The sequence below is a fragment of the Amphibalanus amphitrite genome, unplaced genomic scaffold, assembly GCF_019059575.1.
Source record: "Amphibalanus amphitrite isolate SeventyFive unplaced genomic scaffold, NRLGWU_Aamphi_draft 000430F_arrow, whole genome shotgun sequence".
Classification (NCBI taxonomy): Eukaryota; Metazoa; Arthropoda; class Thecostraca; order Balanomorpha; family Balanidae; genus Amphibalanus; species Amphibalanus amphitrite.
The window spans coordinates 493,249-511,462 of NW_024881924.1; the positions used below are offsets into that span (position 1 = coordinate 493,249).

An 18,214-nucleotide genomic window follows, 5' to 3' on the forward strand; every position below is an offset into this window, starting at 1 on the left:
GTTAACAGTAGGTCTTGGATATCAACTGTAAGAATGACAGGAGCACAATTTTTTGTAGAGGTATTGTCACTTAACTTAACCAGAGGCCTGTTTCGCTAACAAATAAACTTTGTAATTACAGAGAAAAAACTTCAGTTTAAAATAAATAATTACCAACATGTGAAATATGGATTTCATATGAAACCTCCGAGCATGAATTTTGAGTTTACAATTTACCAACTTTTTTACATGAAAAAAGGTTGTAAGAAACATCGAAATCGCAAACTTTCTGTTTCACGAAGACCAAAAACTTAAAAAAAAACGTTGTACTTACAAACCCGAAATTCCAGTGGCCCTTACGTTTGGAATTTTGTTACTTTTTGCGCAATAATGCAAAGTCATCAATTATTTTAAACAAATATGTTATGCTGAGTCATTATATGCTGTTTTTTTACTTAGAACAATCCCTACGAACCAGCTAAGAGCAATATTTAAAAATCGTCATGTTTTGTCATTTGCGCGCCATAATTGCATTCAACAGCCTTCTGCTGTCAAATGTTATGCGTGTTATTTTCGTTGTTCCCTGGTATTATTATTATTATATTATTATATTATTATATTATACCCTGGTATTTTCTTTCAATAATAGGATATTGTGAACTATCATTCATATCATTTTGCAACAGCATCATTATTTATAATTTAATTATTCATTTTTTTACATGAATACTAGACATAATTTGATTAAAAGAAGCAATATCTGTAACATGTAATAGTTTTTGACTTAAAACAATTTTACTGTTTACAAGTTTATTTGCAAACTCTTTTATCGGAGGTGTCGCTGGTGGTGAAGTTTAGTGAAAACCGATTTTACATAGTTTGCAAAAATACTTATGAATGGTGAAGTTCAAACACTTGCAATCACAAGTTTTTAGTGAAACAGGCCTCTGATGGCCTGTCCTTATATGACCTGAGGTAAACAAATTTGACACACAATGCAGAATTGTCGTATTATAAGCAAAGCCAAGGTTGCGACACTGTGCGCTGCAGTTTTTTTTACGCACAAAACGTGGCCAAGGTAGGCGTGGCCAAAAACGCCCCCACCCGGACAAAGGCAATAAATAAAATACATGAATTGAGTTAACCTGCTGAACTAATTATGGCTATATGATATGTCTTACATACAGCAAGGGCTCCGGCAAGCAAATTTTTTGAATCTAAAGCTTTTTTTTCTTAAACTTTTTAAATGCAGGAACTGTCATTGATCTGGATGCACGGCATATGGGTGGACACGGACCTTGTTGGGGTGTTTGTCGGTCTTCTTGAAGCCGGCGTGGTAGTCCTCGATAATGGGGTCGAACAGATCGGCGAACAGCGTGTACGCCTCTGCGTCTGGCGCGTACACGCCCACACCGGAGTCGAGATTCTCCACACCTGTGGGCGAGCACCCCGGCGGGGCGGGCGTCAGCGAGCGATCCGAGCACGCCCGAGCACCCCGGCGGCGGGCGGCGGCGAGCGGTCCGAGCACGCCCGAGCACCACAGAGTCCAGCCACCCTCTCACCGACCGGGGCCACGGCAAGGCCGAGTATGTGCCGGTGCACTGCACAGGGCGTGCAACAACGTTGCTGGACCTTGCTAGGCAATCACAGTCGCTCCTATATACGAAGTGGCAATGCAATACCTAGCATCGCCGGACCGAAGGTTTGAAGGAAAGAAAAAAAGAACTTTGAAATTAAATTAAATACATTTGTTGGGGTTAACAAGCATGACTAGGTAGTGCTTCGTAGTTTTTATTTCAAAGGCAAGTCTTCATACTTCAAAGGCAAGTCGTCATTGCTCTGGAAAATCTTGTCATTTTGGTCTTAGCATTGTCAATGTACCTTCGCTGTTAGCCGCACAACTCAAGATCCACCCAAAAGTAGCAGGGCCTCCTCTCAGGATTTTTCACTGGGTGGGCAAAATTTTTCGCCGCTCCCCTGCCCAAGGGCAGATCCAGTCACTTGTGTTGGGGTGCAACCATTTTCACCTGCGACTGGGGGGGGGGGTTAAAGGGACTATCCCACCTTCAAAAAAGTACCATTTAGGATTCGGAAATGTTACTCATGATATTGTGACGAATTCTGCAAGTTTTTACGCGTTTTCATTGTATACTTTTTGAGATATTGCGACTTTTATATTTCATCGTGACGTCATTTAGATCGGATCCGTGACGTAATGAAGGATTTACTTCATGTCAATGTGGAGGAAATTTGGCAGCAAATATAGGTATTTGCTCTCAAATATGACGCGGCTCATACAATAACAAGTAACAAGATTTCCCCGGCGCCGATTTCAACTTATTCGTAAAGCAGGTCGAACGCGTGAACGGCTGATGACGTCATCAAATGGCCGTTAATAGTTAAGAGATAGGGCCTTAGCGAAGGCCCACTTTTCAAATGAAGGGAACGGATTTCTTTAACACCACGAAACTGAGGATATTGCGACCAGGATTATAGTGGTTTCTGAACCTGGCCGCCAACTTGGCTATCTCAACTCAGAACTTGTGGGACAGTCCCTTTAGGCCTATGTCACTTTCACAGTCAACCAACTGTGCCATTTATAGTTTAACGTTTGTCGTGTGTGATATGGTATTTCGTGTGTATTTCACCTTAAAGGTATGCCTATTGTCTACATTAGTGATGTCAATAACGGAAAATCAGGATACCGATACCAAACCAAATGTCAACCAAAACCATGAAAAATACCGAAACCAAACCAACTTGGGAACATGAGGGAAATACCAACTTATTACCGAATTCGTATCCTCTTATACATTAGCCGGATTCGTAATACCAACAAAATACCAACAACATTAGGATCAAAATACCAAATACCAAGTTGGTATCGGTTTGGTATCGGTATACCAAAAAGTTGGTATCCGATTGACATCTCTAGTCTACATACATTTAAATTTTTAAAATTAAATGTGCAGAGTTAAACTTACTATGATTGCTCCTTGAACCAGAAAACGAATAGGTAGGTGATGCTCGCTGCCTCTTTTTAGGAGGCATGGTCAGCTTACTCTTGGCGCGTCCTCTTGATCTAAATACGTCTTTTATTGACCTTAATCTACTTGTAATACATCCTTCGCCTTGTAGTGCGCTACCCTGCTGGCCCATGCCGGTCTTTGAGGGTCCCACACTGACCTCTGAGGCCCCATGCTGGCCTGTAAAGGCCCATATTAGCCTCTGAGGGCCCCGCACTGGATTCTGAAGACCTGATGCCGGCCTTTAACCATCCCCTGTATTGGTGTTTTTCCAGCCGCAAACGTATAGGAGGGGGGGGGGGGGCGTTGCACCTCCCTTGCCGTTTCGCTCCTGATCGAGCTAGAGCTTCGCGGAAAAAAACAAGCGTGTTACCCGTGACGAGAGGAAGCCGATGATACCCAATTTTAACCCTCGCCGGCACAGGCCATTGCGTCCTTCGGCGGCACGACCCCCCCCCCCCTCGCGTTTGGCCCCTGATCAACCTAGAGCTTCACGGAAAAAACGAGCGTGTTCCCCGTCACGAGAGGAAGCCGATGATACCCAATTTTAAGGTCCTAGGTCATCTGGTGACCTTCCAGGTCAGGTCAATGACCCGAAAACCGGGAAAATCGGGACCTGTTAGAAAGTCGTAAAGTGTGGCTGCTATGTGGTTTTCCGGGGTGCTGATCACGAATATAGTGTTAGTTTTGATCAGAGATGATGTTTTAAGAATTTAGACCAGGTCGGGTCAGGTCAGGTCAGGTCAACCGGTAGGGGTTGTAACGGGTATTCGTATTACGTGTCAACCGCCTCTGACAGCTTCGTAACATGTTACGAAGGCACCAAAACTACTTCGTAAATGTTCAAATGGCTGCTAAATTCGAATTCAGCTAAAAAACTAGCCTAGAACATGAAAAAACTCGAAAAAGTGAACCGAGGTCACCCGAGGTCACCAAAGGTCAATGACCTGACCTGACCTTCAGGTGAGCTTGACACCCACCCTTATGTATGGGAGCAACATCAAATCACATGTTTGAACGTTTGAAACCACGAAAAGCTTGCAAACGCGCTGCTAATGCGAGCCGACATATGCCGAATCGCGATTTCGGCCAAACATGGTCACGGAAAAGAGGTCACAGGGCAAAGGTCATTGGGGTCAGGGTGATGAAATTTTCAGGGTAGGTGTAAAATTGATCAATGCGAGGGTACTGAAAGTTTCATAGCGATCGGCCGCTTTTTACGCGAGTTATTCGCGAAAAACCTTAGTGGGGTTGCATCAACCCCCCTGTGCCGGCGAGGGTTAAGGTCCTAGGTCATCGGCTGACCTTCCAGGTCAGGTCATGGACCCAAAAGTTGGGAAAATCGGGACGTTGGCTGTTAGAACGTCGTAAAGGGTGGCTATGGTTTTTCGGGGTGCTGATCACGAATATCATGTTAGTTATGATCATGAATGATGTCTTCATGCATTTAGATCAGGTCGGGTCAGGTCAGGTCAGGTCAACCAGTAAGGGTTTTGCCGGGTATTCGTAGTAGGTGGCAACCTCCTCTGACAGCTTCGTAACATGTTACGAAGGCACCAAAAATACTTCGTAAATGTTCAAATGGCTGCTAAATTCGATTTCAGCTAAAAAAAGCCTAGAAACATGTAAAACTCGAAAAAGTGAACCGAGGTCATCAAAGGTACATGACCTGACCTAAAATTCAAGTGACCTTGACACCCACCCTAATGCATGGGGGCAACATCATATCCCATGTTTGAACGTTTGAAACCAGAAAAGACTGCATACGCGTGGCTAATGCGAGCCGACACACCGAATCGCGATTCCGGCCAAACATGGTCTCAAAAAGTAGGTCACAGGTCAAAGGTCATTAAGGTCAAGGTCATGAAATTTGCAGGGTAGGTGTATAATTGATCAACGCGAGGGTACTGAATGTTTCGTCGCGATCGGCCGCTTTTTACGCGTGTTATTCGCAAAAAATCGAGGGGGTCCGTTCGACTCCCCCTATACGGGCGAGGGTTACCCCCGAGTTGCTGGGGGGCGTTCAACGCCCCCACTTTTTTCGCTGGGCCATAGCAAAAAAAAAAAAACGACGCGGCGCGCAAAATTTTGGGTACCTGTAGGGAATTGATTGACGTTTATTGTGACAAAATTTCAAAAAATCGGCTGGAAATTTTTTGAGATATAGAGGTTTCAGTGACGTCATGATTTCTTGGTTTTCGACCAAAAACTTAATGTGTTAAAAAAAATCATAAAAATCACAGAATAGACATACAGACATGCCGCCATTAGACTGACAATACCATGAACAATCAAATGGCTATCTTCGATTATTGATTATCGTTCCTCATTTTCCAAAATCTTGAACTGAATCTTGGCAATTTCTCATGACTACTTCACGACCATGATACATGCATTTCTTAAATTGAACTTTTTGAGCCAAACACGTACACATATGATAAAATGAATGTCACCATCGTGTTCTACGCCCCAAATTACCCATAAAACATGTGTCACAGGCTGCGAATATCAGTTTTGATTTTCGGGGATATGTGCCTACCCGGTTGACCTGACCTTGACCCTGACCTATGCTTGACTGACCCCTACATGGAGCTGTCACTCTTGTAGGCCTTATATGATGGATTGTGCACCGTTTTGACAGAGTTTATGACGAGAGGCGCCCATTGTGAAGTCCTGAAGTCCATGCTACTGAAAGTCCGATTTCAGGTGTTTGACCTGACCTTGACCAGACCTGTGACCTCAAAATTCAACTTTAAAGTACTCATCTGAAGCGTCTCGTCGCGTTCTTTCGTTTGCCGCCTAGTGCGTTTCGCTGCGCCTATTGGTTCTCGAGTTATCGGCTGGGGGCGTTTAACGCCCCCCCCCCCCCCAGCAAACGGTGGGTGGCTAAATACCCCAGCAACTGCCGGGTTAAGGACCTGCATCGGCTCTGAGGGCTCAACTTGGCCTTTTCTGGACTCTGGGGTCCAACACCAGCCCAAGCCTGTCTTTTAGGGTGGATGGGACCCTGAGGGTCCCATCCTTGCCTCAAGGAACCGCATTAGCCTTTGAGAGCCTAAGTCGGCCTCTGATGGCCTCTAACTGCCATTTTCAGGCCCTGTACTGGTCTCTGAGGGCCTTAAACTGGCCTCTGAGGGCACAAACCGACCTTTGAAGGTCCCATTCCGGTTTCTGATGGCCCATTTTCTGCCTCTGAGATCCAAGACTGACCCTTTTGTGCCTCTGAGGGCCCCGTACTGGCTTCTGAAGGATCGATGCCGGTCTCTGAGGACCAATGTCAGTCTTATAAGGGCCTCACACTGACATCTGAGGCCCACATTAACCTCTGATGGCTCCAAATTGAGGCCCTTTTTAGTCCCCAATCAGCCTATAAGGTCTCTGATGGCCCTATTTTGTTGTGTGGCTGGGGACCCATGGCTTACACCCTTAGGCGTCACGCACTGGCCTCTGAGAGCCCACATCGGCCTCTGGGGTTCCATACGGGCCTTTTAGGCCGCTATGGCCATGGGCCCCTTAAGCTAGCACCGCCCCCCCCCCCTCCGAGAGTTGGCAAAGTTGCCAAGTTGCCCCCACCCCCAAACGCCAAGTCTGCTACCGCCCCTGCATTCAGATGCATCCATTGTAAAAAATAACCTGCACTGCAGTGATTGGGGGCTGGGGCACTGGCTGCTAGCAAGTTTTTTTTCCCGGGAAACCGAAGTGGTAGTTCCTACCGGACGTCTGGCCGGACCTTTATTTTTGCATTTGCTTCTGGGTGGGCAAATCGACGCCACTGGGTGGGCAATTGTGGTGACTGGGTAGGCATTTGCCCACCCAGTGGGTATGTTAGAGGAGGCCTTGAAAAGTAGTTGGTATTAACTATCAGCAGCTGCTGCCTGGCCATGTCAAATGTAACTGAATGTGTGAACACAGTGACATACTTATTTAAAATCTTGAGTCCGATGATTTCCTCTCTCCTTCCAGCATTTCTTCAAGCACCTTCGAAAATGACCTTCCATCATTATTTTCCACTTCCGTGCGAGCATCGAACTTGTAAGCTGACCAATAGTTAAAGTGACCCTCCCACCTTCAAAAAAGTTTATGAATTGGCATGAAAGTGATGTCGCTCTGTTCAGAAAGAGCGAAAACGAATATCTACCAAATTTCACCGAAAAATATTCACCGGTTTTCAAGATATTAGACTTTTACTTTTGTTTACTTTTTGGGATCTCCGCTGTTCCTAGCGACTTTATTTGGAAGCAATAGCTTGGCAGCTGAAAGTGCGGCACTTGTTGCGCGCAAAGCAGCATATACCACCGCGTGCTACAAAACGTTTTAGTCAAACATTTAAAAATCGCTAGAAATCTGCGCTGACGTCACACATTCAGAGGGGTATTCCTATGCATTAGCCCCTCTGAATCAAAATGCTGCAATTTTGAAATTCAATATTTCCGATTTAAGGCATTTCTCGATGTTGTGAGTGCCGAAACCGGTAATTGTGAGCCAGGGACCCCATTTTGGCTATCTCAACTCAAATCTAATGTTAACCCTCGCCCGCACATGGGGGGGGGGGGTGGTTGCCACCCCCCCCCCCAGGTAGTCTTTCTGCTCTGCACTCATCATTTTTAGGGCTGGAAGGCTGATTTTTCGTATAGCTGCTCGTCTATCCTTTCTTGATGTTCACTGAAAATTTCAAGTTTCTGTGATGTTTGGTTTCGGAGATATGACCTTGTTTTTCAGGTCATGTCATGACCCAAATGGCCAATTCTCAACATCTTGCGTGTGCTATGGGCCTTGTGAGCTTTTGACACCCTGATTTCGGCCTTTTTTGCCAGTCTTACCTCCCACCTATCATGGAACATGTTGTTCGACGATGTACAGATGTCAAGGTCAAGGTCAAGGTCAACCTAGGTCATCTAAGATAATTGCGTTTTAGGCAAGCTGAATTTACTTTTTGTGAAGTTTTTTGACTGCATTGTTGGTAAAAGCTTCTCAGATCATGATTTCATGTAATATGGACCCAAAAACAATCGGTGCACCACACCAGTATACACACAGACACACACAGACATACAAACACATATAATTGACCTTGACCTAACTTGACCTGAAATGACCTCAGCCACAAAATTCTGGTCGGGTAGTGTGACAAAGAGGTTCTAGCTGGCTTGGCACCAGAAAACAGCATCGTCATCGGTATTTGATAAGCAGCGCACTTGATATCCAACGGTGACCCAAAACAGCAACATTTTTTAGTTTGACCTGACCTGGAAGGTCAGTGACTGACCTGAGAAGGTAAAACTGGGTATCATTGGATTCGTCTCTTCCCAAAGAATCTTTTTGGTCTTTACTGCTAAGCTCTATCTCCAACAGGAACGAAATGGCGCGGGGGGGGTGGCAACCACCCCCCCCCCATGTGCGTTCTAGGATGGGAAAATGGCATGTGCGGGCGAGGGTTAAGGTGGGAGGGTCCCTTTAACCCTCGCCCGCACATGGGAGGGGGGGTTGCCACCAGGGCTGCGGAGTCGGAGTCGGAGTCGGAGTCGGAGTCGGTCGGAGTCGACAGTTGTGACCGGAGTCGGAGTCGGAGTCGGAGTCGATTTTAGAAACCCGAGCCGGAGTCGGAGTCGGAGTCACCGAAAATCTGTCGACTCCGCAGCCCTGCTAAGTCTGCGGAGTCGGAGTCGGAGTCGGAGTCGGTCGGAGTCGACAGTTGTGACCGGAGTCGGAGTCGGAGTCGGAGTCGATTTTAGAAACCCGAGCCGGAGTCGGAGTCGGAGTCACCGAAAATCTGTCGACTCCGCAGCCCTGGTTGCCACCCCCCCCCCCCCCCCAGGTAGTCTTTCTGCTCTGCACTCAACATTTTTAGAGCTAGAAGGCTGATTGTTCGTATAGCTGCTCCACTATCCTTTCTTGATGTCCACTGAAAATTTCAAGTTTCTGTGGTATTTGGTTTTGGAGATATGACCTTGTTTTTCAGATCATGTCATGACCCAAATGGCCAATTCTCAATATCTTGCGTTGGCTATGGGCCTTGTGACAGTGGCGCAGCCAGGATTTCATTTCGGGGGGGGGGGGGGTCATCGCCTTCAAAGCGGGCCCCCTGGTGTGCGGGCCCCCCACCCATTTTCAAAATATCTCCATATTTCATACGCATCCTGCTGAGCGGGCCCCCTTTACCTGCACGATAACCCTGAGAGAGTTTGAATCGGAAAATTTTGATTGAAGCTCGGTAATCACCCGGCGTTCAATTTCTACGCAAACCGATCGGCGATCACCAGCCCTGTGATATTGAGCCCTGTGAGCATGCCTCCTAAATAGGGTCGTAATGCAAGATTACAGGTGTAACGTTTCCTAATCCTTATAGTCTGGCACATTCGGTATGAGTTCATGACGTCAAGAGACAAAGGCGCACATGATTCATGAAAAAGGCGTCCACATCAAGGCCGTAAAATGCTACCAATTATAGCTAGGATGTAAAGACATTTTCAGAATGTGGCCTCGGATGAACCGGGCCCTGTCCCCGTGACTGCACATGAGAATAGAAGTCTGAAGTGGGCCTATCTAAACGGTTCCAGCCAGGACTCTGCATAGTGCATCGGAGTATGGGAGCTGACTGAGAACCAAGACGTGTGCGACCGTCCGACCAGGCACCTAGGTCTTGGCACTTCTAAGTACCGGGCCCATTAAAGGCATTGCTTACAACCGCCGGAGAGCCAAATGGGTCCCGTCCGACTGGGTCCCGTTTTTTTTTTTGCGCCCTGTCGTCTGTGTCTAAGGTGGCGTTTCTCAGAGCGGGAGCAGCCCGTCCGAGGCCCCTGTGCTCATCCTTTCATTTCCTCCCTCGGGCTCTAATGTGATCACTGAAGACATGCTTATCAGTGTACTGTCCCACCCAGCAACGGCACCCGTGCCACTTGTCAGAACCGGGCCCCGTCCGAACGGGCCCCTAGCCCTGTCATCCGAGTCTATGCATTTTGCATTTATTTTTAAATTTTGGGGCCGGTCTCACCGGCCCAGCTGTAATATGACATGCATCTGAACTGGACCCCGTGCCCGTCATACTTTTTTTATAAATTTAGCTCGAATGTTTGAATGGACGGATTGACAGAGCCGGGGCCCACGCTAAGCAGAGCTTGTTGCGTAGACCCCGACCCCTACCGTCCGATCGCGCAATTCCGGGTAACGGGAGAATTTAGATGCCAAACTTTAGCGTGCCATTCAAAGCCGGACACGGCCTGTTCCACTCAACTGACTTCAACCGGCTGCGGCTGCTCCCCCCAACCGCAGACCATCCCCGCCAGGAGTCTCAAATATCGAGCGCCGGAGGGACTCGAACCCGGGCTCTCACTACCGGGAGTCCGGTGCTCTACCAACTGAGCTATGGGACAAACTATACTGGGCTCTGTGACCGATTTCTAGTAGAACTTAACTGGACCCTTTCCCAACGGGACCATCTGTCAAAAATTTCACATAGCCGGGCGGCGGGCTCCACATGAGATGGCCCAAAATCTACGAACTTCTTAAAATTGGCTCTTGTTTGCAGGGTCTCTGTGTTCAAGCATTTCTAGGAACCGGGCCCCGTCAAGCCCTTAACCCGCGCACCGACGGGGGGGGCGGATATCCGCCCCCCCTGAGGTTTTTCGCGAATAGCGGGAAAACCGCGGCGCGTAGCGCCGCGAAATTTGGTATGACTATTCCCTTATCAATTTTACACATGGTGTGCAAGTTTGAACCTCCTACCTTTCAAGGTCAGGTCACCAGGTCACTTTGAATGACCCAACCTCAAGTCACTTTTTTGCAACTTTGTCACCGTGCCAGAGCTACAGTAGATGTCGGAGGCCTTTGAAAGTCGCAGGATGTTATTAGGTCATTAGTAGCTACAATTTGTATATCTCGGAATTTTGATATCGGTGACCTAAGGTCAGGTCAATTTCGCGACCTCCCCATTATAAGTCAATGGGGGAAAAATCAACTCCCTGTTTTTACCACTAAAACGGGTCGGAATGGCCCCATATACCATACATGACTTCATATACGATCAACCTTCACTACCTTGAGGTCTGTTTTGCTGTTGGGCAGCTGTGAGGTCATGTGACGTCATCAAAGGTCACCAAAGGTTTTTGGCCAATAACTCCGTACAGGAACAAGATACAGACGCGTGGATGGTCTCATTGTGTTCAGCTCGTCAAGACGCATCGAATGATATACATGATGACCTCGAGGTCACGTGACCTGAGGTCAACCTTTGACCTTGACCTTTCGAGGTCAACATATATATCATTCGATGCGGATTGACGAGAGGATCACGATGATGCCCTTAGTTTGTTCCTATCTTGACTAATTCGAAAGTTATTCGAGAAAAAACTCTCTCCATATTTAGCGCCGCCATTTTGACTTTTTCGACCCCTGTGACGTCATCTTTGACCTGACCTGAAAATGACCTTTGTAAAAATTGTAGATCTTGACCGTGCGTATCCGATGCCGTTTACCGCTTGTCGCTATCTTGCTTCGTTCTCGAGATCTCAGGGGGGGGGGGGCGGTCATCCGCCCCCCCCCCCCGTCGGTACTAAGTTGGCGCAGACCCCCGTCGGTGCGCGGGTTAAGTTCGCACATTTTTTTCAGAGCTAGGTCTTGTTTTAGCCGGGCCCCTGTCCTGTTCATAACCATTTCTTACAACTGATCCCTTTTCAACTGGGGCCCTGTGTCTAGACATTTCGGAGAACTGCACCCCGTCCGACCGGGCCCCTTGCGTAGATTTTTGGCCCTAGAACTGGGCCGCGTCCACCAGGGGCCTTGTGTCTCGGTAGGGGCTCGCCCCTCAGACCGGGCCCTTTTGACTGAGGTTTTAGCAGAATTGAACTGAACCCTATCCCAATATGCCCCTCTGGTAAGAGTTTGATACCTACATCCGCGCCCCTTTCGAGGAGGTCCAAAGACCACGAATTTGTTAGAACTGGCCCCTGTTTTCTAGGTCTGTGCCAAGGCATATCTAAAAACCAGCCGCCCCGTTTAACCAGGCCTTTGTATTCTTACATTTTTCAGATCCGTGCCCTGTTTCAACCGGACCCCTGTTCCTCGCTATTTCTTAGAGCCGGGCCCTTTCAAACATTGCCAGCTCAGTACCTAATCACTTCAGAGAACTGGGCTCCTGTGCCTAGGACCCTAGACCTGAGGGTCTCAGGCCCGTTCACCTGGGGGCCCGGGCCCCATCCACCCGGGGGCCCGGGCACCGTCTACCCGGGAGTCCGGTGCCCGTCCAACCGGGGGCCCGGACCCATCCACCCGGGGGCCCGAGCCCATCCACCCGGGGCCCGGGCCCCGTTCACCAGGGGGTCCGGGCCTCATTCACCCGGGGGCCCGGGCCCCGTCCACCCGGAGGCCCGGGCCCCGTCCACCCGGAGGCCCGGGCCCCGTCCAGCCGGGAGCCCAGGCCCATCCACCCGGGGCCCGGGCCCCGTCCACCCGGGGGCCCGGGTCCCGTCCACCCGGGGGCCCGGGCCCCATCCACCTGGAGGCCCGGGCCCATCCACCCGGGCCCCGGGCCCCGTCCACCTGGGGTACCGGGCCCCTCACCCGTGTCCCAGTAGGCATTTATCAAAGCGGACTCGGATCCGATGAGATTAGGCCTCTCTCTCTCTCTCTCTCTCTCTCTCTCTCTCTCTCTCTCTCTCTCTCTCTCTCTCTCTCTCTCTCTCTCTCTCTCTCTCTCTCTCTCTCTCTCTCTCTCTCTCTCTCTCTCTCTCTCTCTCTCTCTCTCTCTCTCTCTCTCTCTCTCTCTCTCTCTCTCTCTCTCTCTCTCTCTCTCTCTCTCTCTCTCTCTCTCTCTCTCTCTCTCTCTCTCTCTCTCTCTCTCTCTCTCTCTCTCTCTCTCTCTCTCTCTCTCTCTCTCTCTCTCTCTCTCTCTCTCTCTCTCTCTCTCTCTCTCTCTCTCTCTCTCTCTCTCTCTCTCTCTCTCTCTCTCTCTCTCTCTCTCTCTCTCTCTCTCTCTCTCTCTCTCTCTCTCTCTCTCTCTCTCTCTCTCTCTCTCTCTCTCTCTCTCTCTCTCTCTCTCTCTCTCTCTCTCTCTCTCTCTCTCTCTCTCTCTCTCTCTCTCTCTCTCTCTGTGACGTCATCTTTGACCTGACCTGAAAATGACCTTTGTAAAAATTGTAGATCTTGACCGTGCGTATCCGATGCCGTTTACCGCTTGTCGCTATCTTGCTTCGTTCTCGAGATCTCAGGGGGGGGCGGTCATCCGCCCCCCCCCGTCGGTACTAAGTTGGCGCAGACCCCCGTCGGTGCGCGGGTTAAGTTCGCACATTTTTTTCAGAGCTAGGTCTTGTTTTAGCCGGGCCCCTGTCCTGTTCATAACCATTTCTTACAACTGATCCCTTTTCAACTGGGGCCCTGTGTCTAGACATTTCGGAGAACTGCACCCCGTCCGACCGGGCCCCTTGCGTAGATTTTTGGCCCTAGAACTGGGCCGCGTCCACCAGGGGCCTTGTGTCTCGGTAGGGGCTCGCCCCTCAGACCGGGCCCTTTTGACTGAGGTTTTAGCAGAATTGAACTGAACCCTATCCCAATATGCCCCTCTGGTAAGAGTTTGATACCTACATCCGCGCCCCTTTCGAGGAGGTCCAAAGACCACGAATTTGTTAGAACTGGCCCCTGTTTTCTAGGTCTGTGCCCAGGCATATCTAAAAACCAGCCGCCCCGTTTAACCAGGCCTTTGTATTCTTACATTTTTCAGATCCGTGCCCTGTTTCAACCGGACCCCTGTTCCTCGCTATTTCTTAGAGCCGGGCCCTTTCAAACATTGCCAGCTCAGTACCTAATCACTTCAGAGAACTGGGCTCCTGTGCCTAGGACCCTAGACCTGAGAGTCTCAGGCCCGTTCACCTGGGGGCCCGGGCCCCATCCACCCGGGGGCCCGGGCACCGTCTACCCGGGAGTCCGGTGCCCGTCCAACCGGGGGCCCGGACCCATCCACCCGGGGGCCCGAGCCCATCCACCCGGGGCCCGGGCCCCGTTCACCAGGGGGTCCGGGCCTCATTCACCCGGGGGCCCGGGCCCCGTCCACCCGGAGGCCCGGGCCCCGTCCACCCGGAGGCCCGGGCCCCGTCCACCCGGAGGCCCGGGCCCCGTCCAGCCGGGAGCCCAGGCCCATCCACCCGGGGCCCGGGCCCCGTCCACCCGGGGGCCCGGGCCCCATCCACCTGGAGGCCCGGGCCCATCCACCCGGGCCCCGGGCCCCGTCCACCTGGGGTACCGGGCCCCTCACCCGTGTCCCAGTAGGCATTTATCAAAGCGGACTCGGATCCGATGAGATTAGGCCTCTCTCTCTCTCTCTCTCTCTCTCTCTCTCTCTCTCTCTCTCTCTCTCTCTCTCTCTCTCTCTCTCTCTCTCTCTCTCTCTCTCTCTCTCTCTCTCTCTCTCTCTCTCTCTCTCTCTCTCTCTCTCTCTCTCTCTCTCTCTCTCTCTCTCTCTCTCTCTCTCTCTCTCTCTCTCTCTCTCTCTCTCTCTCTCTCTCTCTCTCTCTCTCTCTCTCTCTCTCTCTCTCTCTCTCTCTCTCTCTCTCTCTCTCTCTCTCTCTCTCTCTCTCTCTCTCTCTCTCTCTCTCTCTCTCTCTCTCTCTCTCTCTCTCTCTCTCTCTCTCTCTCTCTCTCTCTCTCTCTCTCTCTCTCTCTCTCTCTCTCTCTCTCTCTCTCTCTCTCTCTCTCTCTCTCTCTCTCTCTCTCTCTCTCTCTCTCTCTCTCTCTCTCTCTCTCTCTCTCTCTCTCTCTCTCTCTCTCTCTCTCTCTCTCTCTCTCTCTCTCTCTCTCTCTCTCTCTCTCTCTCTCTCTCTCTCTCTCTCTCTCTCTCTCTCTCTCTCTCTCTCTCTCTCTCTCTCTCTCTCTCTCTCTCTCTCTCTCTCTCTCTCTCTCTCTCTCTCTCTCTCTCTCTCTCTCTCTCTCTCTCTCTCTCTCTCTCTCTCTCTCTCTCTCTCTCTCTCTCTCTCTCTCTCTCTCTCTCTCTCTCTCTCTCTCTCTCTCTCTCTCTCTCTCTCTCTCTCTCTCTCTCTCTCTCTCTCTCTCTCTCGCGCGCGCGCGCGCGCGCGATGCATACTTTTTTATCGAAGGTTTCAGACCAGAGCGGGCCCCTGACATAAATTTCGGGGGGGTCAGCTGACCCTCTGACCCCACCCTGGCTGCGCCACTGCCTTGTGAGCTTTCGACACCTTGATTTCGGCCTTTTTTACCAGTCTTACCTCCCACCTATCATGGAACATGTTGATCGACGATGTACAGATGTCAAGGTCAAGGTCAAGGTCAACATAGGTCATCTAAGATAATTGTGTTTTAGGCAACCGGAATTTACTTTTTGTGAAGTTTTTTGACTGCATTTTTGGCAAAAGCTTCTCAGATCATGATTTCATGTAATATGGACACATAAACAATCGGTGCACACATCAGTATACTATACATGTTACAGGGAGTTTGAGAAATCCGTGAGTTTGCAAACTCCCTGACCCATCAGTGAGTTTGCAAACTCACTAGGGAGTTTGCAAACTCACTGACCGGTCAAGGAGTTTGAGAAATTACAGAGCGATTGGGCCAAATAAAAACAAGTGTGCAGCATGTGGGTGGCATAAGTACCGTCCGTGATGTTAAACCAAAGGCGGCTAGTTGTAGTGCCTCGCACGCTGACAAAAAGCTGATAGATCATATGCACACCATAAATACCTTTTTATTTTGAACTGCTCAGTGATCTATCCAAGCATGTACCGCCGCTGTATTTAGTCATACATTTATTTAGTTCACGTCCCAATTAGATCCATTCCACTCAAGTGTGGCTGTTCCAGAGTCAGGCTCAATATATTAAAGTAGAAACAGTTCAGTTGGTCATCTATGCTAAAGTACAGGCACATGCACCAATTCACGCCCATTCCCACTCCGCCATAGACAACAGACGTGACATCGAGAGCCGGCGCTGCTGGCAGCCATGAGCCAGCCCAGCTGCGACTGGCGCACGCTGCTTGTTTGTTTTTGTTTTGTTGGGTTAGCCCCTTTCGGTCTGACAAGACCATTTCAGAGCCGGAAGAATGATAGGAATTAGGGGGAGACATTGGTCTGGGCAGACACCCTAGAGAGTCGCCGGGGCTTAGCCCGTCCGAATGGACAGTCCGACCAGCCCCCCAAGCACTCTCTGCACCCGGCTACGGGGTGCGCTCGCTCCCTCGGGAGCAGCGGTGCCGCTTCAAGGGAGCAGCCCGCATGAGATAAAGGTGCCTGTCCAGCCCGGAGTGGGGGTTTCGGCGTGGAGAAGGATTTCAGTATCCTGATTCCTGAGGATGGAAACGACGGAACGGAGGAGCACGTTGCACCGAACATCCCCTTTACATAGCCGCGAGTAGCATTTTTTGGCGGTAAAACAATTAAGGATCTGTAAGCTTTTTGTCAGCGTGCGACCGTTATAGCGTGCGGTGAATTGGTGCGTGTGCCTGTACTTTAGGATAAGTGACCAACAGTGAGCTGTTTCTACTTTGATATATTGAGCCTGACTGTAGAATAGCCACATTTGAGTGGAACAGATCTAATTGGGACGTGAACTAAATAAATGTATGACTAAATAAAGCGGCGTGGATAATAAAAAATAATGCATGGATAGATCATTGAGCAGTTTAAAATAAAAAGTATTTATGGTGTGCAATGTGCATATGATCTATAAGCTTTTTGTCAGCGTGCGAGGCCCTACAACTAGCCTCCTTTGTTTTAACATCATGGACGGCACGTATGCCATCCATATGCTGCACACTTGTTTTTATTTGGCCCAATCGCTCTGAAATTTCTCAAACTCCCTGACCGGTCAGTGAGTTTGCAAACTCCCTAGTGAATTTGTAAACTCCCAAGTGAGTTTGCAAACTCACTGATGGGTCAGGGAGTTTGCAAACTCCCTAGGGAGTTTGCAAACTCACGGATTTCTCAAACTCCCCGTAACATATATGTTACAGGCCGTATGAAAACTCAGTCCGTTTGCAAACGGCCTGGTCCGATTCAGGCCGTTTGCAAACGGCCTGGACAGCCCAGTCAGTATGCAAACGGACTGAAAAGTCAGGCCGTTTGAATACGGGCTGAAATTCCAGGCTGTATGCAAACCGCCTGAAATTTCAGGCTGTTTGGAAACCGTCTAGGCCGTATGACAACTTTCGAGACACCAGGCCGTTTGCAAACGGTCTAGGCACTTTGAAAACAATCTGGTCTGCATGAAGATAGCTGGACAATGTTGAGTTTGTTTAAGCGCGACCAATTCATGACATTACATGGCACAATGAAATCATTGTCAGGAAGAGATTAGCAGAACTGAGGCCCGGCCCGTATAGCGCCCGGTCGATCCGGGCTTCCCCCCGGACTTCAAAGTTTCGCCTTCCACCGCAATGGTGTATTGCCGGCGTACGCCACCGGCCAGCCCCCGACGGTCGACCGGGCGCGGTGAGGACCGGGATATGATGAAGTTTTCATACATCACTACCATAGTAACGTACCAACACTACCAACGCTACCTACCAACACAGTACCAACACCACCATACTTTAATTTGTCTTGGTTCTACCCCGACTAAACCACTCTATCGTTTATAATCAGGGTTCCCTTTTCCCTCTCCAAACGGGCCTGAAGTTTTCCCTCCACCTCCCCTTCCCCACACACCAATAAATACGAAACGGCATCCTCAAACAAAAAGCAGAAGTGCATCAGCAACACAATTTGCTTACGTCGCCCTACGTACTGCCTGTGGTGGCTTCACGCTCCATCAACTGGATGGCCGATAAACAGGCGGACCGAGAAATTGTATTAGTAGGTAGTAATATTGTCGAGGAAAACGGCCGGGCCAAGCAGCTGCACAGTAAGAAAATGTTGGACGTAGACGAGTCATTCGGCAGAATGCGCAAGCGTTCAAGGCCGTATAAGAGCAAGCGTTCATGGATACAACCTGATCATCGACCAACTTGGATCCATTAAGTCATCTTCAGAGGTTGTTGTACTTCGTCAGACCGTTTGAAAACTGACTAGGCCGTTTTAAACTGTCTAGGGCTAGGCCGTTTCAAACTGCCTAGGCCGTTTTCATACGGCCTGATATTTCAGGCGGTTTGCAAACGGCCGGCTTTTTCAGGCCGTTTTCAAACGGACTGACTGGGCCAGGCCGTTTGCAAACGGACTGGGTTTTCATACGGTCTGTAACATATACCGGGCGCCTCCACGTTTTTTGACAC

General features: G+C 49.6%; 1 protein-coding gene across 3 annotated transcripts in view; it reads right to left on the reverse strand.

The window, feature by feature from the left end:
• The window catches only part of LOC122391302 (arginine kinase Scy p 2.0101), a 46,866-nt gene that overhangs the window by 9,510 nt on the left and 19,142 nt on the right, over nt 1-18,214 (reverse strand). For all 3 annotated transcript variants that reach the window (XM_043385098.1, XM_043385099.1, XM_043385097.1), the window contains exon 3: nt 1,277-1,413. In XM_043385098.1, the coding sequence (XP_043241033.1) occupies nt 1,277-1,413 (137 nt within the window). The remainder of the gene's footprint in view (nt 1-1,276; nt 1,414-18,214) is intronic.